The sequence below is a fragment of the Leuresthes tenuis genome, unplaced genomic scaffold, assembly GCF_036924035.1.
Source record: "Leuresthes tenuis unplaced genomic scaffold, fLeuTen1.0.hap1 SCAF_1, whole genome shotgun sequence".
Lineage (NCBI taxonomy): Eukaryota > Metazoa > Chordata > Actinopteri > Atheriniformes > Atherinopsidae > Leuresthes > Leuresthes tenuis.
This window is the reverse complement of record NW_027325355.1, coordinates 19,487,225-19,514,562: the sequence shown is the minus strand read 5'-3', so window position 1 is coordinate 19,514,562 and position 27,338 is coordinate 19,487,225. Positions and strand designations below refer to the sequence as shown.

General features: G+C 40.8%; 1 protein-coding gene and 1 pseudogene across 4 annotated transcripts in view; both read right to left on the bottom strand.

The window, feature by feature from the left end:
* Positions 1-2,835: 2,835 nt before the first annotated feature.
* LOC140296206 (5S ribosomal RNA) lies at positions 2,836-2,954 on the bottom strand (annotated as a pseudogene).
* Positions 2,955-6,558: 3,604 nt separating this feature from the next.
* The window catches only part of LOC140315900 (protein FAM184A-like), a 47,448-nt gene continuing 26,668 nt past the window's right edge, over positions 6,559-27,338 (bottom strand). For 2 of the 4 annotated variants that reach the window (XM_072393547.1, XM_072393704.1), the window contains 10 exons: positions 23,732-23,846; positions 22,873-22,970; positions 20,347-20,500; positions 18,536-18,663; positions 18,212-18,396; positions 17,423-17,569; positions 17,165-17,282; positions 16,664-16,768; positions 13,347-13,472; positions 11,077-11,156 (listed from right to left, as the gene is read on the bottom strand). In XM_072393547.1, the coding sequence (XP_072249648.1) occupies positions 11,148-11,156; positions 13,347-13,472; positions 16,664-16,768; positions 17,165-17,282; positions 17,423-17,569; positions 18,212-18,396; positions 18,536-18,663; positions 20,347-20,500; positions 22,873-22,970; positions 23,732-23,846 (1,185 nt within the window). In that variant the 3' untranslated portion in view covers positions 11,077-11,147. Of the gene's footprint in view, positions 11,157-13,119; positions 13,233-13,346; positions 13,473-16,663; positions 16,769-17,164; positions 17,283-17,422; positions 17,570-18,211; positions 18,397-18,535; positions 18,664-20,346; positions 20,501-22,872; positions 22,971-23,731; positions 23,847-27,338 lie in introns of all 4 variants that reach the window. The other 2 variants (XM_072393779.1, XM_072393623.1) reach the window with 2 other exon arrangements.

Below are 27,338 nucleotides of genomic sequence, written 5' to 3'. Positions count from 1 at the left end.
TTCCCAGACATGGACTGCACTGTAGTACATAATCTGGATTCTCTGAACTTGCCCAGCTTCTATTTTGCATAATTAACTCACACACTTCACATAAAGATATATTTCACTGCTTTCAACTGAGACAAGTGGTCATGTTCATTCAAATTAGATAGACAGGCAAATCCTGCCTATTTCCCTGAACACTATAACATCAAAGTTACTAGACTGCAGCTTTAGAGAGTATATCTTTACCAAATGGTGGCTCAGAGAGCCAATCCCTGTCTGAACCAACCAGCCATTCAACTAATCTATATATGGACCGATGGACAGATCACACCGAAGCTTTGACGTGCACAAGGTGACAGAAGAATGACAAAACTCCCTTTTAACAGGAAGAACCTCAAGCAGAACCAGACTCAGAAAGGACAGCAATCTGCTTCCACCTGATGAGGGTTGAGAGACTTTCTTTCATTTGTACTTAAGGATCATTCTCTTTACTGTTTGGCGGATCATGTGATCTGGCCACATGGTATCAAAGGGAACAGGCAAAAATGAAAGTTTAGAGCCAACTCATTTTAGTCTTTAGTCACTATCCAAACTGCTGAAGACAAAAACAAAATTGAGAAAAAGACTAGTACTACTACACTACAGATAGGCACAAAACCTATTGTGTGACCTGCTTTATCTGAATGATTTCTGTTGAGATAAATGTTCACCACTTTCAATTTGTATAGATAAGCAGGTGATAACAAGGAACCTGAACACTATATAATCCACTTGATGCAACCACACCTCAACTTCAGAGAGTTCCCCTCACTGAAGAGCTTCACCAACTGGTGCCTCAGACAACCAACCCCGGCTGAAACCACTGCCCATCAACCGTCCAACCAACAGAGCAACTAGTCAGTAGCAAGGAAAAAGAAACAGGTATGCAACCCTTTGATTCATTTTAAAGTAGTGCTTTGCTCCTCTGAGCCCTGATGGGACAGGTGAGCACTGTTGAAGCTTAAGTTTTTATTTTACATTGTTATTTTCATACTTTATAATATAATCTGTGAAAAAGAGACTGAGCTGTTTTCTTTCCATGTAAAGTTAACCTTTTGCTGTCACTGCATTATTCAGTATCTAATGTGCAGGCATGGTCAAATGATAAAAGATTAAAAACTAACAGAAATGCTACTTACTTGAAATTCTCTGTCAATAATTAAGTTCTTGTTCCATCAGAGAAATACGATGATGAAGTCTTCCTCGTTCCTCTTGGTCCTGCTGTTTGCCACTGAGCTCTGCCAGCCTGTGAAGTCTGCTACCTTCGAAGGTTTCAAAAAGCAGCACATTTTTAAGGATATGAAAAAGGAAGAATGCGACCGTGTTATAAGAGACAGGAAGATTAATCTTAATGATAAATGTAAGAAAAAAAACACCTTCATCCTTGACAATATTGAGAATGTTGAAAAAGTTTGTAATGAAGGGATTCATGTGGAACGTAACTTATACAAAAGCAAAGAAGTATTTCAAATCATTCTTTGTACACTGACAAGTGTAAATGGGGATAAATGCGAGTACAGTTCGAGCGAGCAGAAAATAAACATTGTACTTGGATGCGCTGACAAAAAACCTGTTCACTATGAAGACCCTTGAAAGTATGAACATATACAGGTTCCCTAAGTGCTGTGTTGTATATATTACAACTATATTTCCTGGTGTTGCTTTGGACACACTTCTTATGGCTTTTTATTCAGTTTTAATAATAGAAAAAATGAAAAATAATGAGGGAACATGGAAGAAATATTTGTTTCATAAACTTTTAGAATGACTCGTATTACAAGAGTTATACTGACATGTTCTTGAAGTCATATGTTTTGACTCACCTGTGTGAACATGTCATACAATTTAAATCTGTTATCAATATTATGTGTACACAGCTCCCTGTCACATATTTTCGGTCCGATTGGCTGTCTACTCTGTATAATCTTGTCTTCTCTTGCATCAAAACGAGCACTTAAATAAACTCAGGAAAACAGAGTTATTGCGTCAAAGAATCTTGTTTTTACTGAAAGTGAAGCACACATTAACCCAATTGGTTGAGTCTCACAGTTTTCTGTGTGTGATGGGAGACTGCTTTGGTTGGTGTGGATTGTCAGTCATCCGTGTTATGGTAACACGAAGAGGTTGAAGAAGGGCATCTTGACTTCTTTTACTTTGTTCTCGAAGACGTTTAACGAGGGGGGGGGGACAACTTTCCTTCCAGGTACTTTCACAGCCAATCAGACGTTGGATGAGGTCATCAAAACATGTTTGGTCAGGCAGGTTGACAACTCACAGGTGAGAAAGAGGTAAATTAACTTAAAACTAAAAGTAAACATCAAACCTGCTCACTATCACAGTAAATAACTCTGTAGCTCATTGCATGATGTGAGGACAGTGAACTCACCATCTGCACCAGGGTCAGCAGGCCTGACAGGCGTGTCATAAATAGCATGATGACCATGAACAAAGACTTCTCTGTTGGCTGTGAGACACTCAACTGTTGGACATGGATTGGTCCTCACACTGTAGGTAACTCACAGGGGGAGATTGCCCCATTAGAACAGAAAAGATGAGCAACAGGTGTATAAGCAATCAAATCCAATACATTAAAATCAAAATGAGTCCAAGTCATAAATACAAAGCCAAATCAAAAAGAATTTCCAAGCTAAGGACAGCAACAGGTGTTAAATATACATATATGGTCTTGAATAGTTAAAAATAAGTCCTTGTCTGTGAGATTTTATTCTTTACTTGTACATCTCTGTATTCTTAATGTGAAGTTTGACGGGACAGCAGCGCCTCCTGTAGGTTTTTGTAGAGAATTGAAAAAGCTTAAAGCACCTGGTATTCCCAGGTGGTCTCCCATCCAAGTTCTAAGCAGGCCCAGCCCTGCTCAGCTTCCAAGACCAGACGAGATCAGGTGTGTTCAGAGCGGTATGGCTGAAAAACGAGAGATGGAATCACAAGTGAGCTTTTTATAGATGCTGAAACATCTATTACTGTGTTCTGACTTCTAAAATATTATGTTACTGTTTAAAAAGACACAGTTTATGATGATTTCATCTAATTAAGCAGCGTCTGTCTCTCTGTGTGACGATGAACACAAAACTACACACAGGGAACAGAAGAGGTTGACAGACACTAAGTTATCTGAGAGTCCCATCCTCAGCTGCAGAGAACAAACACATGAGAGAAGAACATGTGCAGGATCAACATCAGCCTCTGAGGCCAATAATGTGGGAAGCTCAAAGAAACACATGGTTCCAGCAGCTATATGATACATATTTGTCACACTGACTATTGCTTACGGTAATTAATTAATCGTATCAACCAGCTAGTTGTAGTTTAACTGCAGCTTCCTAATGCGAGCAGGACGGGTCTAAATGGGTTTAAACGGGTCTCAAGACATTCGCCTATTACTATTTAATTAAACTTTTTAAAAAATTCAGCCAATTTTGAAATATCATAGTTTAGAACTTAGAATGACCCGTCCTCTGTCCCTTCCTGTACACTGGATCTATGTCCAACCCAAGTATCTGTAGGTCTGGTGTGGTTAATAATATGATTAATGATTTTAGTTTTATTTCATTCCTTCATTTAGTGTTTCATCATGCAGTCAACTTGAGATTAAGATCTCTATTAGAAGACAGAACAGGAAATTCAGAAGACTTCGATGACTTAAAAAAAAACAGTTTAGTTACAGGCCTCAAGAAATATTCCCGAAAACATGGACAGAGTACTATTTACTTGAAAATAAACTTTTGAGTCTTTATAGGCTATACTTGATCACGACTAGATCATTGAAAGTCATTGAATAAATAAAGTTCATGGGGTGCCAGTCATGTGTCTGCATACCCCTCAAAAAGTAGGTAGTTGCGCCCCTGGGCCACCCTGCCATGTCCCAGCAGAGTCTGGAGTCGTGTCTCCCAGTTAGCAGAGAAGACGGATAGATGGTTAGTTCACTGTTTATGTGAAGTTTGTCAGCAGTTTGTAAAGAGACTGACAGCACCTGATATTCCCAGGCGGTGTCTCATCCAATGACAGTAAATATATATGCTTAGCTTGAGAGATCGGGCGTGTTCAGGGTGGTATGGCCGTAAGCGAAAGTCTTTGTGACAAATATGTCTCGTATAGCTGCTGGAACCATATCTTTCTTTGAGTTTCCCACATCATTGGCCCCAGGGGCTGATGTTGATCCTGCACATGTTCTCAGAACACAGTAATAGATGTTGAATCTGCATCTATAAACAGCTCACTTGTTACTCCTTCTCTCGCTTACGGCCATACCACCCTGAACATGCCTGATCTCAGGAAGCTAAGCAGGATCAGCCCTGGTTAGTACTTGGATAGGAGACTGTCTGGGAATTCCAGGTGTTGTAAGCTTTTTCAACCTGCAGGAGGCGCTCATTTACCACATACTTCACATTAACAAGGAAATCATTCAAATAAATTCACTTTTCAATCTTTGTCAAACCCTGCAAATGACCACATACACAAACCTCATTTAGGTCACTCTGTTGTATCATCTTCCAGCAGTGCTCAGCTCACACTGACTTCATCTGTCTCAATTCTTCTGGATAACAAACACACAAATATTATTGTCTCACATTAGTCTGCAGACTGTTAACAGATCTTCCTGCAGTCTGCAGATTCATCCCATTTCCTTCTTTCCTAAAAATCACTGCTGATATCCAAGGTGTTGATCCCAGATCTGCTGAGATGTCCCAGCTTCTCCTTTGCTTTTATCCTCACACATTGAACTTTCTCCTCGTCTATTTGTTAACAACCAGAACCCACTGATGTGGGCTCAGAAATAAAGTTTCCAATGTTTTCCAAACACAAATGAATAAATTACAGAGATTTAACGAGGCCAGATAGAATAAGTGCACTTGCAGCCACTTTAAACTGTCAAACAGGCAACTTTATATCTCACAGCAAACACTGAGAGCTGCTCTGCAGAATAAATACTTTTACTGGTGGTAAATGTTGCTGACGACACTTTGATACTTTTACCTGAGTGAGGTTTTAAATGCAGAACTTTTACTGGGAGTTGAGTATTTCTCAGTGTGGCATCAGTACTTGTAAAGGATCTACACCACAGTCACCTGACTCAGAATTGACACTCATCATGTTGAAAGAAGTTAATATAAGTGAGTTATAATAAGTAGACCTGTCATTTGTGGGCCAAATATACATCAGTCCAGCTGGAAATCCTCCCCACAGATGGAGGACTTCAAACTATCCCAATGAACTACAGCACAGCTGTTAGATCAGGTTATTTGCCCTTAAAATGTTTCCTTATATCAAATACTGAGTTGATATGTTAAGAAAAGACAGAAGTTAAACTTTACTGTCAACTAGCAGCAGTGTGGCCACCCTACCATGTCCCAGCAGAGTCTGGAGTCGTGTCTCCCAGTTAGCAGAGAAGACGGAGTTCATGGTGGTCGTGCTCTCTGTCTGTCCGGCCTGCTCACCCTGGTGGAGATGGTTAGTTCACCGTTTATGTGAAGTTTGTCAGCAGTTTGTAAAGAGATTTACAGCACCTGATATTCCCAGGGGGTGGCCCATCCAAGTAGAGGGCTGCATTGGGATTGGGTCCCGCCGGGTCCCAACTCAAATCTTGCAGGAGCGGGCGGCTAAAAAAAACCCACACCGGGTTCGAGATGTTGCTTAGCGACAGGATGTCAATAAATTATGTGGAAAGGAAGCTCAAAGAAGGTCTTTACAGCACAAAGACAAAGCAAGGCAAGTCTGACATTTGGAGAAGTTTCTCAATTGTCCATAAATCTCTTTATTAATAGCCTATAAAATTACGTGTTTTCTGCTGCGGGACGATAGAAGACACAAAGTCAATGCATTTCTATTATTGTGCGGGCATAAATTCTCAAGTTTTGCGGGTGCGGGCGGTAATGGTCAGAAATTCAGCGGGAGTGGGATGAAGAAAACAGTTTCTACATCCAAGAAACCAGTATCTACAGCAGAGAGACCTGACACAGGACCTGGGAGACACATCAGGTCCTTCATATGATCCATCTCCTATTTGCCAAAAAATGGTCTACCTGGAAGGATGGCTGTCCAAGAAGCAAAAAGTGGTATACATTATTGATGTAGTGTGGGATCGAATTCACAGAAAATGGAAGAAAAGGCAGCCAACATCCAAAAAAAGAGCTTTGGGATGTCCTTCAAGAAGCCTGGAGAACTGTTCCTGAACACTGCTTAAAGAAACGACAGAAAGCTCGTCTGAGAGGGTTCAGGCTGTGCTGAAGAATAAAGGAGCTCAGACCAGATATTCACTTTCAATTTTGTTAGAATTATATTTCCATAGAGTTATATTTCCACTCTTGTTCACACATTTCAATAAACTGCTGCCCTCATTTCCATAAAGATATGAGAGGTAGCTCAAATTTTGCACGTAGCACTCGTGCACGAGGATGCAGGCATTCCCCACAGGACACTGCATTAAAAGCTGAGGAAACAGAAATAAATGCATCAAACACTGAACTCCACAAACAAATGAACACACACCAGGTTGTTTTTTTCTCACAATCAGAATTTTATAGTTCCATAACATACAACAGAAATGATATAAATATAAATATTGTTATTGTTATAACTGTTATATGCGTTTACTTCAAAAAGAGCAAGACAGAGATCATTAACCGAGAAGTCGTGAAGTGACATCAGATCACTTTCAGTTGAGTTAATTAAACACCGCAACACATTTCGCTGAATGAATTTCACATTGCGTTGAGGGAAAAGTCTTCTCTGTACCAACAAAGAACAAAGAAAAAACAGAATCTCAGACCAAAACGTGCAACAAATGGTGTACGAGCGTTTTCATGAAGGCGTTTTCTAAAGAAAATATAAAAAGACTTTCAGAAACATTCGTATCAACAAAAACAGCCACAAAGAAGTAACAGTTAAAGATATGTTCAGTTCAGTTCTGCCATTTGAAATCAGACCTTAAACTGAAAGAGAAGCATTTTTCACAATGACCTATTCTGAGCAAAGTTTAAGTCTCAGAGTTATTCCAAACCAAAGTAAAGTCATCTGAAACAGAGAGCAAATGAACACACTGAAAACTTTATAACAAAAGTTCTTATGAATGTATAAATATTGAAACAGTCCTTTAACTATCTTGTGAGGCAGAACAATCCTGCAGGATGTGTGTCTTGGTTCCAGCGTTTTAGCCAAATCAAGTCAGAAAAACCTGCTTTAGAAGACATATTAATGGTTGTTGAAATCTCCAGCAACAGAACAACAGATGCTGAAGAAAGAAAGCAAATAAGGATAAACAAAACAAAAGGATGCACACTTCTCAGCTAAAATGTCAGAACTTCAGAGAGTTGAATAAATCTATGTTTCACAGTGTGCATGGAGGAATGAACCAGCGGTGGGTCAGTGACTGCAGTCCCACAGAGGTCTCCGTCATTTTCTTTTATCATTCCTTTATACAGGTCAGTATTTACAGTTAAACCGCTTCCTATACTAAGACATTCAGCACGACTCCAGCTTCAGGGTCATGACGCTGCTTTCATGGAACACAGGACAGCTCAGAGATCAGAGCCTACACATACTTTGGTCCTGTGGAGTATTTACAATCAGAATCAGACACTTTTACTTTCCCACACACTACAAGCATGTCTGGAAGGTGTCTCAACCTGGTTTTCAGAAAGTGTTTTACTCTTCACTGAATGATACAGCTTAGTTTTTGGGAGAAATATGCCCCATTGTCCTCTTATCCACAATCAAATGAGAAGATTGATATCAGTCTCTGCACACTTGGATCCGTTCTTCGTATTTCCAAAGACACTTTCTTCAGGCACAAAAACAATGAATCAACACCGAAGTGTACATATATTAAAAGCTTGCCACTAATCACGCCTAACGTAAACCATAATGTTCCAAATATCTGGAATTTCTGGAGCATTACTTTAAAAAGGGGTAGAACTACTAAAACTATAGATATTACAATACACATTAAAAGGGAAACAAAGTCTTCCTAATGAGAGTTGGATGATAAAGTCTAATTTCTGGCTGTTCCAATATGAGCTGCAGTGAGGAGATGATAAAAGCTCTCACATAACCTTTCCTCGTTGCAGCATTTTTATATATGGGTTAAATAAACAACACAACACATATAATTTGATAAAAAAAAAAAAAAACACTCAGAGCCAGAGGTCCCTTTCCGGTGTCAGTGACTCCCACTTATACAGCTGCCGTGGTTGTAGGGAGGGGCTTTAGAGGCACAGCCGCAGCACAGCAGAGAGGGACCTGGCGGTTTTAATTAATGAGCCTCGTTACCTTCAGACTGAGCCAGACTAGCTGCCCTCCTAAGTTTTGTAGATTCTAGTGTGTAAAGTCTTTCGTCTTGTTTACTTTAAAGGCATAACTTCTCATTTGACTCTCGATAAGAAGAAAAAGACACATTAAGTAGATGCGAAAAAGTGCTACAGCTCCTTTAAGAGCAAAACTAATTGAATTTTTTTTAAATAAAAACATGAGACTGAGGCTGATTTTGCTCAATATTTTCTGGGACTGATGAAAAAACGAACAGCCTTATGAAACTCAATAAAACACCTACACCTACAAAACGTCTATTTTTTTTTTCAGACAGTGCCCGAGAGGTGGGAATCAATTCTCTGAAATGACACTGTTTGAGACTATAAGTGTCTGAAATACTGTCTAAACTGTGAATGCAAACAGTTAAAGTACAAACACTTCCTGAGCCACTGAAGCCTCAGTCGATTCTGTTAGGAAGACGAGTGTTCATCATGCTGAACTGAAATGTGTGCGTGTTTTTAAATGGACCCTGATGGCCATGCAGTTTGGAAACTGTACAGATTACTGAATGGAATCCAGCACAGTACACTGAAAACTGGAGATATGAGGATTTCAAGTGAGCGACAGCAGCTTTATGAGTGCGTTTCTGTTTTCACATGCTCTATGGTCTGCCCCACCGGCAGAGATGTAGCAGTCGAGTTCAGGCCCTGACATGAACTCCTAGCTCGTCGTGAAATTTCTGGCATTTAAAAAAACAAAAAGGCTTGGAGTCAATCCACACCTGGACTCTTACCATTTACATCTCTGATCCAGTGGCGTCAAAAACAGACCACAGAAAAACAGGAGTAGTAGCTTCTTACATTATAAACAGTGGAACAATAAAAAGTTTGGAGGGGTGCTTGAATTCTTTTTGTCTTGATGTTTCCCATCCTGAGACTGTTGAGGCGTCTGAAAAGGTAAACCAAGCACCCCTCAGCTAGCTCAGGGATTTGAAAATTACTTTCAAACACAGTGTATGTACACAACCAAAGTACTGGGACAGCAAGCTAAAGCTGGTCTTTTTTTGCTGGTGTCAATATTGTGGTGTACTGTAATTTATCTCACTGCAGAGGCCAAAATCAACAGCAACGTCTGCCCCCCCCCACGTTATGTCTGAATGAGAAATGCATATATAAACCAACATCATGACAGACCTTTGAAGACACACACTGATGAAGTAGAAAACTCACTCAATGCAGCACTGCAGTCTGTCAACATCTGACAGCAAATCAGATTCATGTCAACTTATAAATCCATCCTCTTTATCAAGCATGATAACACTTTATTCAATTACCAAGGCTTCTGGGATGGATTTTCAAACACAAACCAACAATTGATGCACATTTTTCTAAGTTACTTGATTTTCAAGGATAATTCTGAAATGTTTAAATCAGGGCTATTTTTCCCTGTTTTTTTCTGCCATGTCTGGAAATCCATAAAGAGCTGTGATGACAAGCTGGAAAGTAATAACACAGGGCAAAGGAGAAAGTTTCCCCATATGACAGGCTAATGTTGTTAAGTGTCTGAAAACGCTGTAAAAGTCTTGCAAACACCTGTTTCAGCTTCTGCCCTCTGGGAGGAGCTGCAGGTCAATTAAAACTCAAGCACTGCTCCTTTCCAAAGGCCACCTGTGCCCTCAAACACATAATGATACATCGCATATTGTACATATAACTAATTCATGTATACACGAGTCCTGTGTTATCCTTAAATTTGTTTAAATATGTTTCTTCTATGGCTGCGTATGTGTCTTCACATACACTGTATGTGTTTTCCTTGTTTATGCAGAGCCAAGAGTGACTCAATTTCATGTAGACAATGAAAAGAAAAGCTTCCTCTTGTTCTCAGAGATGTTGACGTCTCTGGCGGCACAACACACATCGTTGCTCATTATGTTTGTGGAAAATATTAAAAAAATGGAGAAAAACTATACTGCAGAGACTGCACTGGGAAAAAATGTTATGTCTGACTGGTGCATGAAAACTATACGTACTTTAATTAAGACTGGCAAACAGATGTCTAACATCTTTTAGTATAGACTCCTTCCACAACTTTTGAGTTTGCATTTCAGTCACAAGTTCAGTGTCTGTATTCTCTTTAAATTGCAAACCTATTATGTGTGATGAAGAAAGTAAAGTGACTCCATGACTGATAGCTCGTGGTGTGACCAGATCTCAGCACTTAAGTTTAACCACTGCTATTATTTCTCATAATCACAATGTTAAAATGATATTAAACAATCACTGTTACCTCTGTTTCAAATAACTAGCAAAGTGTTTGTTGAATTTAAACGTCAGTTAACCTCGACACTAATGGCTTTCTCTTTATGCCGTTTTCATCCTGCGTGGAGAATGAACATTTAATCTAAGTCGATTTGTGCAGTGACAGAGCTCATACAAATGTCCCATTTTGCAGGACTGCAGATGGTTTAAAAGACGAGACAAATTATGGTCAACTAATGTTTTTACGTCACCTCATCTGCAAACGTTCACGATGAAACACCGATGAGTCACAGTCCTCCTCACGCTCACCATGTATGGAAGCTCTAAGGTTGAAGTCACACTGGAATCTCAGTGCATAATGGAAGTGCTGTGATCAATCCATCTCCACCCATCAAATGACTTTCAAATGCTGCAGTTTGATCGCTGTCCAACTTTAGCTCCCTGTCCCACTACATTGCCCTATTACAGAATTGGGGTGGTTTTTTTCCCTGTCAGAAAGAGAAGTACTGGGAGTAGAGATCCTCTTCTTTTGTAACATATTCTCTGCCTTTTGCTGCCTCTGTCCCCCTCGGGTCTGATGGTGTCACAGTGCTGGCTTCAGGAAGGCTGAGGGAAAGAAGAAAATCTGTTAAAATGATGCGGAGGAACAGAGAAAGACTCAGGCTTGGGAGTTTGACAGAGCAGAAAATAACAGTGATTGCCTTGTATGTTGAACATGTGGGCAGTGCCAATGCCAGAGTGTGATGAGGGGGATCCAGTGAGTGTTTGTGATGAGCAAAAAGCAAAAAAACAGATTTCAAACCAGCTCCTCAGTCCAGCTGCAGTTTACGCCCTCCAGCAGCAGACCGCCCAGTGATTTCTAATCAGTGGCTGCAGCAAGCAGCACTTCTTCATCTGTCTGCTGTGTCCACTGCCTTTCACTGAAGAGACAAAGACCAGAACTGTTTCTATCTTTTTAAGTTTTGCATTGGCAGGTTGCCGCAGTGCGGGTCACACCCTTCCTCTCATGGTTTTAAGTGCCATTGAGACTCAGTTGTAAGAGCGACCTCTCAGAACTGGCACCTCTGAAAGCAGATGGGTGTAACAATGAGGATGTGCAGTAAATTTAAGAATGCTCTGTCCGTGACAACGCAACGGTTGAAAAGAAAAGGAAAATCATGAAATATGTGATGTTAAGGCACAATGGATCAAAAAGGGATTATATGCTTATTATTTTTGTGTATTGACCCTGATCTAATGGAGTAAGACTGCTGCGTTGTGTGAAATGAACAGATTGGTGTTGGGCTCCATGATTACTTCAAGTCTAGATTAAAATCCACATTTAAAGGGGAACTCCGGTATTTTTAAACCTAGACCTTATTTCTGGCATGAAATACGTTTATCTACTCACAGAGAACAGTTTGGCGAAAGTTGGCGTCCTTCGGAAGATATTTAGAGAACTTGCGATCGTGTATATCCATATAATGGGAAAGAGCAGGGCAAAGAAAATACAGCCTCTAAATATCTAAATAAGGCATTATCTGTCTTTATTTCCCCAATACTTTAAGCCGAATGAATGAACGAACGTGTACTAAAGCTCTGTTAGCTCATAGGTGCTGTTATGTGGCTACTTGCGGCTATAGGAGAGCTAACGGAGGGATTTCTACACAGGCACTCTACTGGGACCACTTCATCCACATGCCTCCCCGGGAGCACAATTTATTTACTAACTTCACACAGAGTTTGCTACTGCTAGTTTTGTGCAACATGGCAGGATTTTTATCAAATTTTGACAATGTGAACGACGACTTTAAGTAAGATGGACGTTCTTACAGAACGTTCTTAGTGAATGAGCTGTGCTGCAGCCATGCGTGTCGATGAAGTGGTCCTAGTAGAGGTGTGTGTAGAATTCCCTCCGTTAGCTCTCCTATAGCTGCAAGTAGCCACATAACAGCACCTATGAGCTAACAGAGCAATAGTACACATTTGTTCATTAATTCTTCAAGTATTGGTGAAATAAAGACAGATAATGCCTTATTTAGAGGCTGCATCGTTTCAGCCCCGTTCACTCCGTTATATGGATCGCGAGTTATCTAAATATCTTCTGAAGGAGGCAGATTTTCGCCAAACTGTTCTCGGTGAGTAGATTAACGTATTTCATGCCAGAAATAAGGTCTAGGTTTAAATATACCGGAGTTCCCCTTTAAATCCAAAGTGGCTCATGGAGTTTAGTTTTGTTGTGCACTTCTTTTATGGGTTTGATCACAACAAAACCCTCGATTTAAGATATTTAGGATCTATTCTGAAACTATCATTCTGATTATTTTCTTATCTTTTTTGCTTAAAATTGCAGCTAATTCCAATGCAGATTTATTCCAGAAAAGGAGAATAACAGGAGGCCAACACTTGCCACGTAAGAAACATTAAATCTATCTCAGGGCCAGGGGACGGGTGAGGATACAAGGTAGGGAAACTAAGAAGTGAGGTAACAGACAGTGAGGGCAGCAGACGTCACATAATTGTCTCACAGTATTTGTGAAGTGACAGTGCACAGTGGGCAGCGGTGGCAGAAACTCACATTCGTTCTCACCTCCTAAAGCTTTGTGGACCCTGATGCTGCACAAGGGGATCCTGAGGAGCATGAGGAAGAGCAAGGCTTGGCATGGGATGATGTGGAGGATGAGAAGAAGGAGGAGGAGGATGCTGAGGAAGAGGAGAAGGAGGAAGAGGGCGGAACAGTGGCAGGGCTTTCTTAAGTCGGGGAAGGGACCTCTGGAGGGGGGAGTGAGGAGGCACAAAGCGGCCTCCTGGTCCTACCTCCTCCACCTCTCGTCCCTCCTCTTCCTGGCCTTCATGACTCATGGTGGGAGGGCTGACGAATCGGAGGGCTGACTGGCTAGGAAAGCTGGTGAGGCGGCGATCTGATTGGCTGCCTGTTTTTGACTACAGACACACATAGAAAGGCGAGAAATGAGTCCTAGCAAGCCCCAGCTTACCCGTTTCACACTACTCTACTTAGTCTGGATGATTATGAAAATAAATGAATCAAACAAAAGGTGTTTAAACTGTTACAGATGTGTCAATCGGAATCTGATCTACAGGTAGAAAAGATGAATTTGTAGTCACATGTGGACAACCTGGTCAGGGTCCAGCATGCAGGCTTGTAGGATGATTGGCCCTAATTTAGCTGGCTAGGTTTAACTATTGGCTCTGTTCCTCTGGTTTCTTCAGCCACTGCATTGTGAAGATTTTTAGAAAGATTTAATTTTGTGCTCCTCTTCACCGTACCGGCTTACACAGTTTTTAGGCGTGGTCAGAGGGTTTGTCAGGTCACTTAAAGAGTTGGTGCAAAATCAATTGCGAGAAGAGAGAAGAGAAATGACCAACCTGTGAGCAAATATTACACTACTTTACCGTATAAAAAAGTACTGAGACCAATCAAACAGTTAGTTTCAATGAGATTTCAGGAAATTAATGAGAATGGAAACTTGTTCAAATCCGTTGAAGCGCACAAGAAAGCCATTCGAATTCGCTTAAATTCTGAAAAACAGCTGTCGCAACAACAGTGGATGGAGAAGTATCTTTTACCTTGACAAATACCACACTGTAAACGAGCTGTGGTGCAGACAAAAGAACGTTAAAAAGATGAATATTTCCCTCTGAATGATAGCGCTGTAAAGATGTGTGCGTCTGTTACTCAGGTAAAGTAAAAACACCTCAACGAAAGACTCAAAGTTTCCACTCAGCGAGAAAATCCAACACGGAGTATGTGCTTAGCGAATTCTGTGCTCTTTGGCCTCGCATCAGGAAATAAGCTTCCCACAATTGGAGCCAATTTACTGTAGCTGGCTGAATGTTCATGACTGCAGCCTTCATCCAACATAATTTAATGCCCCACTTCTGTTCTGGTATGGCAAAAAATACTGAAACAACCATCCAAACTTTATATTAGATAAGCTATCTCTTTCACAGCCTATTCAATTACTGATCATCCACAAAAAGAAGAAACAATCTAATGCAGAAATGAGTTTCTTTTTGAAGGGATGTGTTGGACAAGAGGAGGGACTGCCTGCCACTGTGGGTCTCTTGATATTTCAACAAGCTGCCAAAGTCAGGATTTTTTCTAATTGTTTACATTCAGCTTGGAGGTGTAAGTGAGGAAAAGAATGATGTATATATCATCTAACCTGAACAACCCACAGTGAGCAACAGAGCCACGAGGAGGAAGAGGATGGAAAATGAGAAGATGATGAGCTGATGCTGTGAGGCCTTATTGTTTTTTTGAATGACATTAGCTGTGACAGTTGCGTGCACACATGAAGGCTGATGAGCAGCACTGTAAGCAGATATCAGTCTTCATGACAAACTTGATGAGGGAGTCTGTGTGGGTAGTGTTAGCACAGGCAGCGCTGTTATGGTTTATAGTGCTTAAAGAATACGACTGAATGCAGGATCAAACGCATGAAAACTGAGCAAGAAGGATTAGACAAAAATAGAATCAATAATGCAGAATCAATTCAAGCATATGGGAAACAAATATGCCTGCTTTCTATCAGTATTTACAGCAGATTAATGGTCGAGGTGAATTGTGTTATCCCTGTCTGCAGATCTATTTCAACATAATACAGACACATCGTCAATGCAGATTATAAATCATCGCATTAGTACCCCTTATCACCCTCAGTAATGATCAATGGTGGAGAAATATGTATGAAACTGTAAGTGGAAGTGCTGCTCGAGAGTGCTGAAGAGTTGACTGAATATGTACATACTTCGGTTGTTCGAGAGACATCATATCTTTATATTACATACTGGAGTCTTCATCTGAGAACAAATGCAATGTGGCAAAGGTGCAAAAAATACTTTTCTCCATGTGTTCCACATCCAAATCAAGTCAGAGATGCACACATCAAGTGCATGCATTGGGAATTGCAAGTGTAGTTTTTAACAGTGCAACTCGCGGGTTGTGTTATTTACAGAGCACTGGATTTAACTGTACTAACTCCTGCCTTTCAGGCCCAACAAGTTAGCTTTCCTGTCAGGCTGCCAGGGTGAGTGAGGTGAAAAAACGGGACTTTAGTGACGTGTCTCAAAACAAACAAACAAACAAAAAAAAACACATAACCTTGCATGGCGCTCAATTCAAACATGATCATGGGCACATAATCAAAAGCAGCTCTAGATGGGAGGATGTAGAAGCCAGAGCTATGCGAGAATAATAGCAGAAAGCCGGTCACTTCATGCAGACGCTTAAGTGCCTCAATTAGCAGCAAGTTGCTACTAAGAGATAAAACATTCGCTCCAGACTTCTTGCAAAGATTTTCCAGCCGGCCACACAGTAAAATCTCCAGAGAATCAGCGGGTGAGACAATATATAAAGATGCCAGAAAAATATTCCTGACCGTCCGCTGTCACTGTGTGAACGAGCTTTTTGTCCTGTCTGCTGCTTTCTACGTGCTCCCTGCTATAGAGGATACTTACAAATGCAGCACTGATATCAACACAGCAAGGCGCCTCATTTGCTATTCTCAATATGTCGCAAAGAGAAGACAGCTTTTTCTGTATCACATGCTGCGTTTAGTCTGTTTCCCCAACATCATCTTCACCTCGTTTCCAGGCAAGAGAGCACACCTCCAGCAAAACGCTCCCGCTGCGATGCGCTTATGTGAACAGAAACTGTGGAAAAAGACCGAATCGAATTGTCCTCACATTCTGTTCATGTGTGAAAGCGGCTTTTGACGCCTATCAGGCTCATAAGGCTTTGGTCTGGCGTGGGCTCAATCTTTTTAGCTTTAAAGCCTCTGCAGATCCAGATTTCTTATTGTTAAACTTGACCTAGCTCGGCCGCTTTCCCTTATGCTACATCAGAGGTTTTCAAAGTGTGGAGGAAATATTCCAACAGGTATCAAATGAATAACTTAAATGTTTGTGATGAGATTAAATAGTTATATGTTCTGACTTTGGGAAAAACAGCCCTGTTTCCCCAGAATAAAATACCTTAAGGACAGACTATATGTGTATTTGTTATGTTCTTGATATGTCAAATAGAAATATGTAATTATCTTAGCTCATTTGCGAGGTGTCTATGGTAATAAAGAGCACAATTGCAATCCTCAGGGCTGGAGTGAACTCACCTTGATAAGAGGATTGATGACACCAACGTTGGCACTGGAAGTGAAGACCTTGTTGAAGCCCGTCTCTCTGTTAACCAACTCCAACTGGTAGAACTTCTTGTCATCCTATAAAACATCAAATTAAAGTAACAATCCATTTACTGTTAAACACACATTTCCTTTACTCCTAAAATGGATTGTAAGCAGCATGATATGCAAACTGTAACTTGCAGAAATGGAGGTGGTCTGCCCATATTAAGACCGGTTCATTTTTCACTCAGTAAAAATGTCTTTGTATCTTTTTTTGGCCCCAAAAGAATTCAGAGTGGAAATTCTTTTTCTGATACCACAAAGCACATTCTCTTAAATCTCTCTGCGAGTTCCAGACGATCAAATTAGCCAGTAACAGTTGTGATGTCAGATAAATTAAACTGTCTGTGGTTGCTTTCAGCTTTGTTTTAACTCTTCTAACCGTGCTAATATCTCATTCTTGCACACCACGATGCCATTCATTTTACTCACCACCAGCTTTTTGACCAGAGCTTCTCTTTCAGTGACCATTTCTCTGAGTTCTGCGATGACATGCAGGTCTTCTGGTCGGCTTTCTCTATTTCTTAACTTCTCCTCTGTGCCCTCCAACCTGGATAAAGGTGTGAGACATAAAGAGGCAGAAAAGCAAGAAAAGAAAATAATGTTATTACAAAGTTACAAATTGTGCGACCAAGGAGAGGATAAAATGAACCACACGGGACAATCTAATCACACATATCAGTGACTTACAGTATTTGCAGAGCTGAAATCTTATCTTTGAGAACCTCCTGGGCCTTGTTGAAGTCAGCCAACATGATGTGCGTTTCTCTGTGATGAAATGTGTTTAGCTCCCCCAGGTCCCGATCATGCCTCTTTGCAAGATCTTGTTCATGGGCTCTGTGGAAAAATGAAGGAAATGCAGCAGGTAAAGTGTGACTGGAGCTGAAGTTCACACTTTAATAATAACTAACGTGCCATTAGAGGCTTTTAGTCTACCTGATCTGCTTATTTCTTGGTTGGGAACCATGACACTGACACCACATTTCACCTAATTATAGAGCATGACAGCATGATGTGCAGCTACAAACTGAACTCAGCTGGGACATAAAGCAGAGATGGTACAGAGTGTGTGTTTAAAACGATAACCATGGTTACTGTGTAATTGCCAGGGTATTATATTGTCTGTCTGCTATAAAAGAAAGTGATGAAGGGTGTGCTGCACTCACAGAGTGAGTGGTGGCGGTTAAACACGTGGAAGTGTTGTCATGCTGAATAGGCTGGCAAAGACACCTTCAGAGGCCACCAAAAAAATTCAATTGACAATACAGAGTAATGGCACAGGACTTAAATAGAATGAGTTACATGATGAACAAACTTTATCATAAAAAGACAAACAAAGAAAAAGTTACTGTAGGTTCTCTGCAAAACAACTTTTTCTAGTGACAGTTTAGTGCTCAACAAAATGGACAGAAATGGCAACATTTCACATTTACAGATGCATTCAATCACTGTTGACTGAACTACTTTGGGTGTTTATACCTAATCTGATGGTTGGCCTCACTGCGAACCCGCAGCACCTCTTTGCCCTTCAGCTCCAGCTCTCTAGTAAGAGTGTCGATAGTCTCATTAAGAGAGTGGATCTCATGGTCCAGATCGGTGATGCGGTTGCTACGGGAACACACCTCTGATTCGAGGTCAGAGATGCGAACCAGGAGTTCTTGTTCCTTTAAAATGGAAACGGAAAGTGTAAACATTAACAGAGAAAAAGGCATCTCAGAGTGGAGATGACTTTTACAGCAGCATATGGGGAAGTTAACACACAAGAAAAGACGACAAGAAAACAGATGACGCCAACACGGTTACCTGCTGGTGGCTGTGCTCCAGAGCTTTTTCCAGCTCTCGTTTGACGGCAGTGTGTTCTTTAATGTGGATCTGCTTTAGATGCTCTATGGCCGTGGCGTGGAGGTGGTTCAGCTCTGCACGAAGAGAAGCTGCCAGACAGACACGACACAGGTAAAGTGAGAGGAAAGTATAAACACTGCAGCACCAAACACGGTAAATACACAGAAAAATGATTTCATAAAATCAATGAAGACGATTCTTTGCAGCGGCGTACTGTCTCCGATACTGAGTAGAGTTTACTTATAATCCTATAACCGTTCGCAGATCTGAAAAGACAGCTGAGCTGCCTCGGCCATGGTCCATGGTTTTTTATGTTTTTCTGTCTCTTGGTTTCTTAGTCTTTGCTGTGGTAAGTTATTTCTTAGTCCCTTGGTTAGTATTTTGTTTGAGCTGTATTCCTTTTATTCTGCTTTATTTTATCAGTCCTCAGATCTGAATCAGGTGTGTTGAAGCAGGGAAACATCTAAAACCTGCAGGACAGCAGCCCTCAAGGACTGGATGTGGACATCCTTGATGTAAAGCATCACCAAACAGGGTATCAGCATAAACACCTTATATCAACTGTAAAGCACGGTGGCGTGGGAGTCATGATTTGGGTTTGTTTTGCAGCAACAGGACCTGGACAGCTTGCAATCACTGAAGGTGTATTTACCTAATTTTAGAACCCCAGATTTTCTTATTACTTAAATGATGTCCTGATAGATAAGATGTACTTGTTTTCACATGATTGTAAACTTCCTTGACCATCAAAGTGGAAGAAATAAATAGGGATTGACCGATTGTCTGCACCGATTTTCAACATTTTGACGCATATTGGCCTTTTTTTTTTTTTTAAATCCAACGGCCGATAAGAGATCAACTTCAAACCGTGTTATTTTGGCTCTGATGCAGCCGCGCCTCTCTGTCTGTAGTCTCTCCAGCATGATCCCACCCACAGCAAACTCTCCCGAAATTGTAATAAACATCCCAGCCCTCTACATCTCACAACTACTAGTAAGATTACTGTGAGCCCAATAACGTTATATAAACATAAGCGGCAGCTCTGCTCGCTCGCAGTCCCTCCAGACGGGCTGCTGAACGTATCGATATGGAAATAGTCATTGATAGTAGATGTATGTGTGAGTGAGAGAGAGTTAAAACCTAATGAACTCAATCGAGTCCAGTTTTATTGCAGGGAAGCATGGTTAGGGGATGGCAAGAGAATAGTGTGAGTCTCTCCTATTGCTATTGTACTATTTTTTCAGCTATAGTAACATTAATCTTTAGTAATATAGCAGCCTAGTTTTAAATGACAGGGTCCCTGCCATCACATGCTAAAATATGACATTTACATAATAAAATCAACTACAGGCTTCCCAAATGCTGTAATAAATAAAGCAAAATGAGTTGAGCATATCATCTTTGTTTTAAAATTCTAAGAAAAAAAAAACCTTACATGTTCTGTTATCTGAAAATTGGTTTTAAACGTATTTTAGTGTTTTTTGACAAAATTTTGACGCCAATATTTTTACTTTAACTGCAAATTAATATCGGCTCCAAATATCAGTTATCAGCCTCCTTGACGACTAATAATCGGTATCGGCCCTGAAATAACCAATATTGGTCTCTTTAGAAATAAAATCCTCACCAAAAAAGAAGTATCTTAGTTAAAAGTAGAACAAATATGACTGTAGTTTAAAATAATACGATATAAAGAGTCAGTGTGGACTGTGACATCTTACCAATGACAACAAATACAGATGTGTTAAAGAAAAATGTCTATTATCTTTTACCCAGCTTAGCTTTCCCCTCGTCTTCCAGTTCAAATCGCAGAGTCTGCAGCTCCTGCTCCGACTGCTGCCGGAGGATGTCTAAGGTCCTCCTGTGGGCCTCCTTCAGGGCATGAACCTCCTCCCGCTGCTCCTGCTTCAGACGATCCTCAAGGGCCTGACAGAGGAAAAGAGTGAAGAAGGGGAAGGGAGGAGATATCAAACAAGATGTGGTGGACACAGTTGTAAGCAGTGCATTCTGCTGGTGAAGTTTTCATGAAGCCTTTTTTATGGGAAATAAAACGCAGAAGACAAACTACCACTGCTGCTTTGGTCAAATTTCATATGAACCCTGAGCTGGTTTTTGAGTTTTTGGTGTGTTCACTTAGGCCTCAAAACAATCAGTTTGCAAATTGAATGACTGTTGGCCCCCACAGTGCAACGTGTCTTAAAAGTTCAAACCACTGAAACAGAACACATTTCTTCAGTGAAATCTTCATGAAATACTGCTTGTAGTGTGGAATGAGGGCTGCCAGTAAACTGAATTTGGCCATTTCTGTCACAGAAGAGAGATGTAAGGTGGTCATCCAGAAAATTCCTCCCGTATGAGAAACCAGGAATGCACCCGCGGTGAAGCACGATTCTTTCTGAGTAGAAATAGATAAGTTATGCAAATTATATTCAAGATATACAAGACTTACACATTTTTGCTCCCACTAAAATCAGGGCTATTTGGTCTCATTTCTGTAAAGAAGCACTGTGTGTTCCACAACCTCAACGAGGAGGAGCTGAGACAACAAAGGGAACCCGATAAAATAGTCATGTATCTGCCTGCAATGTAATTACACAAGAGCTTCAATGAATAACCCAAGAAATGACTCATTTTCTAAATGATCTAACCAGGGAAATAGGTGAAATTAAAGTAGCAGAGCTAAATGAAATGGCGCAGCATGCTAAACCTTTAAGTGAGCTGAGTACTTATGGATTTGCTAGCCCTAACTGCAACTCTTCTCCACATAATCATCAATGTGCCATCGACTGAATAAGACTATTTATGTGTGTGTAAGGTGCATATGGCATAGCCATAAGAGCTTATTTGAGCTGATTCAAACTGACCTCAGGACTAAATATTCAGCTAATATTCAGCTATCTTATCATTTTTCCAGCAACAAAACTTTATCTGTATTCTAGTAGCGAGATCTTTGGAGAATTATCCCTCTTTTCCTTTGCAAAAATTTGCTGTAAAGTAATAATGTAGAGATTCACAGTGGAACTAATAATCTTATTAACTTGATCAACTGTCTCTCTGTATCTTATGACACATCACATCCTCTCTGTATTGCACGCACTGATATCCCAGCATCTGTCCAGCTGTTTTAGCTTTAAAAGAATGCAGCCATGTTTTTCTGGTTTCTCCTTCTAAACTGATACAGCTTTCAGCACAATCTCTTTAAAGCACTTATACTGAATACCATGCTGTGTTACTGAATAATTTCCTTGTTACTAAAACACACTCTGAAGTACAATGTTAGCAAAACATTAGTTTGTTGGCATATCATAGGTCGATACTTTAATGCTGGTTTGATTTAATCCTGACGATTGAACTTTAGTTTTGAAATGTTGAGTTTATTCTCATCATGTTGGCACTGATGTTTAGACTGTTTGTCAATTTAATTCTCATTATTTTGACTTTCTTTTCAAAAATTATAAAAAAGAAAGAAAAACTAGCTCTTTATCTTATCTTTTTCCTTCATACAGCTGGCACATATAAGAAAATAAACTCCTATCCACACCCTACTTAGGATCACCCACACATCTTAGTGATCTGATCCGAAGCGGACAGCCCACACTGAGATCTGACAGCAAACATTCGGAGGCAGTCTGGACTATATTCTTATTACAGTGTGTCCTGGGCCAGAAAGAGGGCTTTCCCATAGCTTCCCACAGAAAAACAACACCAAATCTGTCCACAGCCCATGCCTGTTACTAGTCATTTGTCGGGCACAAGACTGTTGGCAAAGTGCACATTTAAAAGCAAATAATTTTAATGCGAGGGACTGTGTAGCCCAAGTGTTAAATAATGGACTTGGCTTTGTCTGGATTGGAAATGCAGTTAAAGCAAAGTGTTCACAAGCGAACGCTGGTTTGCATTGCTGGACCAGTGCAGGACTCTGGTATTTGATTCTCTGTGTATGCCACTAAGCATACTATGTGTTTCATTGCAATCAGTGCAGTGAAGTCAGCTCTTGAGCAATAACTGCCCTAATAACTGCCCTTGTTATTGGATCACTAAAGATTCACGTAAAGGCCACAAAACAAGAGGGCCAGATTTAAGGTAGCATGTTGTTCCTGCATTGATAAGATTGTCTCGTCTGCCTCACCCTCCAAAGGTACAAGAAAATCTTCTGTGATGTTCTTAATGAAAAGCAACTTGACTCAAAATATGCCGTTAGCACCTACTCTACTTTTCATTTCTGAGTGAACATTTGATGCTCCAAAAAAACAATGAGGGTTTTGGATGTGTTACAGAAGTGTGTGTGTGTGTCATACTCTGATCTGGTGCTGCCTGGCTTCCTCCATGGTGCTGAGGGCACAGCAGTGAGCCTCCTGTAACCGATGCTCTCGCCTCTGATGTTCTCTCTGCAACTCTGCAAACACAAGCAGCGACGTGAACGTGTTCGCTGTGGCACATCAAAAGCAGATATGCTTCCATTCCCTTCAACAAAGACAGACGACATGACAATCCGTTCCAGTCACAAGGCAGCAGGAAACACTCTGCTCAACCTCATCTTTTAACATTTGATGACATCGCCATATTTTTATTGTATAATGTGATTAGTAAAAATCAGACTTTTTCCCATCATGCTGTGAGCAGGAGCTCGTGTTGTTGGCATGTCCTGAGTTCAAACGGACCGGCACTTTTAAGGTCTCATCAAAGGTTTTCACAATCCCATTAAAAGCCTGTCGACTGCAGCTCTGCATCAAACGCCTCCCAGCATCCCCCTTTGGCTAATGGCCATGATTAAAAACAACCATGTTTTGTTTTACAGATGCATGAGCACGGACCTCAGTAACACATTGCAGTTCTTGTGGTTGATTCCCCCACAGATCCCTGGTTTAATGCTTCTCAGGCAGAGGAGCTGAAAATGAGATGCTCTACAGAGATGACCAGGGAGGCTTTTATAAACCACCTCTTTGTGCATTAACTTTAATTTAACACCCACATGGAATGGTCCCTTTAAAGAGGTTAATATTGAGTGTAAATTAAAAAAAAAAAAAGAAAATATAAGGATTTTAACTCTAAAAAAGTTACTTTAGGAGTCATTTTAGGTACGATTCTGGTCGTTTAAACTCCCCAAGCAGCTTGTAGATGTCGCTGCTCAGAGGAAAAAGGCCAAGTCCGGCTTACCTTTAAGCTGTTGGCTCAGCAGCTCCCTCTCCTGGTTGAACTGAGACTGCAGCTGCTGCAGCGCAGACTGAGACTGAGACAACTGCAGCTCCAGAGACTGTTTCAGTAGAGAAATCTGGATGGAGGAGAGATTGTTTTAAAACCCAGTGAACAGTTTCTTTAATTTCAATCACTGGTTATGATATTGACACATGGATATAAGACAAACACTGAAGGCTTGTTATGGATATTTCACTGCTTTTCTCACTAAGCTGTCAGCCAGACATCGAGATACAGCACACACAGACAAATGACAGAACCCTAACTGGCACGAGCCCCATCAGAGCACCCAAAACCGTTTTGCTTTGGAGAGAAATTGGATCCATTAGTGGCCGTGAGTGGCAGAACGTGTTCAGAGGGGTCGGCTCTGGTCCTTCACCTGCCACTCTTCTGGCTCTGACAGTTTAATCCCCAGTGAGATTTAGCACGACATTAGAAGCTGTAAGGTAAGATGGATTTAAAAATCAGAGGATGAGGAGCAAGGCTGGGATGAAGTTTGTGAGCCTCCACATTGGAAATGGATTTAAAAAGATGGACAGCTGACCTGCTCCGTCTGTCCACCCCTGCCTGTCTGTTCCAACTAATACTTGTTACATATCCAACAAAATAACTGGATGCATGAGATTAACAAAGTACCTTCAGCATCCCCGAAGCATGTGCATAACCCACTATGTCTTAATTAACCACACTCTCAAGCACACACAGCCACACACACAAGCAGCAGCCTGGAGTTAGAATCTTGTAATGAAAACATTTTAATGAAGAAGTCGTTATAGACAACGAGGGCACATCCAACTGCACACTCCACACTGCAAGAACACTTATGAGCCCTTTATATTCAGCAAGTAATTCCTTTTCCACTTAAACATCACTTGTATGTGTCACTCACGTCTGAGGAGCTCAGTGCTACCAAACAGTGACAAACACAAGAGTCCCTTCTTTGGTTTGAATAAATTCAAAATGTTTTAATCTTCGTTTTCTTAGTATTCTTATTTTCTTTTTTCTTTCCCATAAATTAATTCTCATCTTTCTGTTCTTTTTCTTTAATTATTCAAGCTAATTGTATCTCCTCAAACTACACCGTGTTTTGTATACTTTTTGCGGTCAGCTACACCTAATACAGATCAAAAGTTCACATCAAAGGTTCATCCGATTGATGCTGATGCAAAATGAGCCGCTGGAGAGCTTTTAAGGACTGCGTACAACATGTGAACACAGATCGGTCAAAAGCATGGCAAATTAGCTGCTACTGGAATGAATAAATAAAGCAGTTGAGTGGCAGGTCCTACACAAAAATACACATTAAAACTAAATTTGTAAAGACAGCCTGTGAGCATACGTGCACAGAGAGACAGCGTAGCATTGGCAGCATTAAGAACAGATCAGACAAGCAAAAGGTGACTGAAAGATGAGGCCTCTCCTGTCTAGAAAGGTTTGTTGTAATGGAGCTGGTAAGTTGATTATGAGTTTCTCCTTCCTTTGAGGAGTCTCTGAGCCTGCGGCTCTGCTGGTGCTTTGGTAGAGTTCTAAGTAGGTCAATACAGTTTGGATCACTGTACTAATACCTGCATGTAATATTTATATTCTGCACCCAAATGCAAGGTGCAGCATGTGTGCATGCTTTTGGGTGGAGCTATGATAAAAGCTGCTGAATTTTTGCTTTTCTTATAGGACCATCATATTTTTATCTGGCCCTGACATTTAAGTATTCTGCCCTTTTTTGCAAGCTGATGCAATTTCCTGAGGTCTTAATGAAATGTCTGTGACATACTTGGTCAAAATGCCACAGAAAGTTATACCAATAGCTCCATTTTCCACCACGTATTTACAGCTCGATTCTCATTGACCTCGTTTAGGGGTGCAGCCACTCGCTTGTTCCACTTAGTTCCTCTGGGTCTGCGTCCTTTGAAACTGGTAGTACTCAATAACTAAAAACCATACAACAGAGCATACGGTAAAGAAGCCCAAGAGCTCACACTAACACAGCAATCCAGCAACAGGTTCAGTGGTCGCCCTAAGGTTAGACTGACAAGAACCATGAACTAACATTTGGAGAACTTTCACAGTTACAGTAGAAGAACGCTCAGTAAATGTCAGGGGATTTAAAAAAAAAAAAAAGCGTTTGCTTGGAGTTGAGTTGCTAGTTTAACACAATGTTCCCAGTTGGATATATGTTGGTGAATACAACAATAAGAGAATGTCGCTCACAGGTTTAGAAGTTGGACTGGGACAATCATCTTTATAACAACTTCATTATTCAGGAAGGATTTAGCTAATTCTTCATGCTTTAAGACTTTAGTAACATGCGTCCAATATTTCTACTAAATATACTGAAAATACAAGTTCCTATGTCACAATTAACCACAAAGACAACTGACCCTCCAGTGTCGAAGCAAGACCATGCACGAGTATATTTCATAGTATGTTTAACAATTTCATTAAGATCAGAGGGATTCCTTCAGCACATGCCTACATTTTCTTAAATCCTTGTCCAATTAGCAATAAAATGGCCTGTAAGGTGCTGTATAAGGTGTCGTAATGACAGCCCCTTTCAGACAAGGGCCATGCATGCTAGTTTCATGTCTGAATTCATGGCTGAACATGAAACACAGGAGCAGACACAGCTGCAGAGTGTCGTTAAGTGGCTTGATTTCCTGAAGAATCAGACAGTCTGTCATTATGTATGTAAAAAATAGTGTCATCCATACTTTCTGGATCACTTATTGATTGCAGCACCGTGCTCTGGTTGAGCTGCAGCCTCTGTCTGTACACAGTGTCTCCATGTGAAGTGCAAGGTCATGTTACCCTGCTGAGCTAGAGGCAAATAAGTTTCCAATACTGCACTGCAAAGTCAACCAACTAAATAACCACTTCCATGCATCACCTGATGCTGACGTAAATACAATGCTCACCAGGTTATTGTGAACTGCCATAAAAGCATGGCATGATTTTTGTCACAAAACTCTGTTCTCTCCCCTGATGTGTAGCAAATATTTCATGTGGACCACGTCTCTCTCCATCACTGCTGTGTCATGCCTGAACGAAACCATGAGAAATAAAATCTTTGTCTGAATAGAGGAGTACCATTCAGGGTTTGGGGTCTTCTTGTGGTCTTTCAGTCCTCAGGGCTGTGATGGAGTTAAACTATCCTGACAGGGTCAAGCGGGGAGCTCACTCGATGACCACATCATGCAGTGTGTCTGTGTTTCCCGACCTGAATGAGGCTGGCAAAGACGATTGACTGAGTTTTGAAAATTCTTTCCAGCGGTACATCTTAAAGTTAACAGATTACACGAGTCATGGTGGAGAGGCAAGATGACTGAGTCAGAGAGGTGGAAATAAAAGCCGATACTTCACCAATCAGAAATGCCCCACCATGGAGGTTCTCTTTACCAGGGATGTTTTCTGGGGTGAAATATCTCACTGTAAACTTTTTTTCCTGTGGTGGAAATGGAAGGGATAAAAGACCTCAAATCACACTGGACAAATATATAATTGGCTTTCCAGATATTTTCTCTGATTTGAGGCATTATCTTCTGTACTCTTAGGTGGTAAAGGGAGCAGTGCT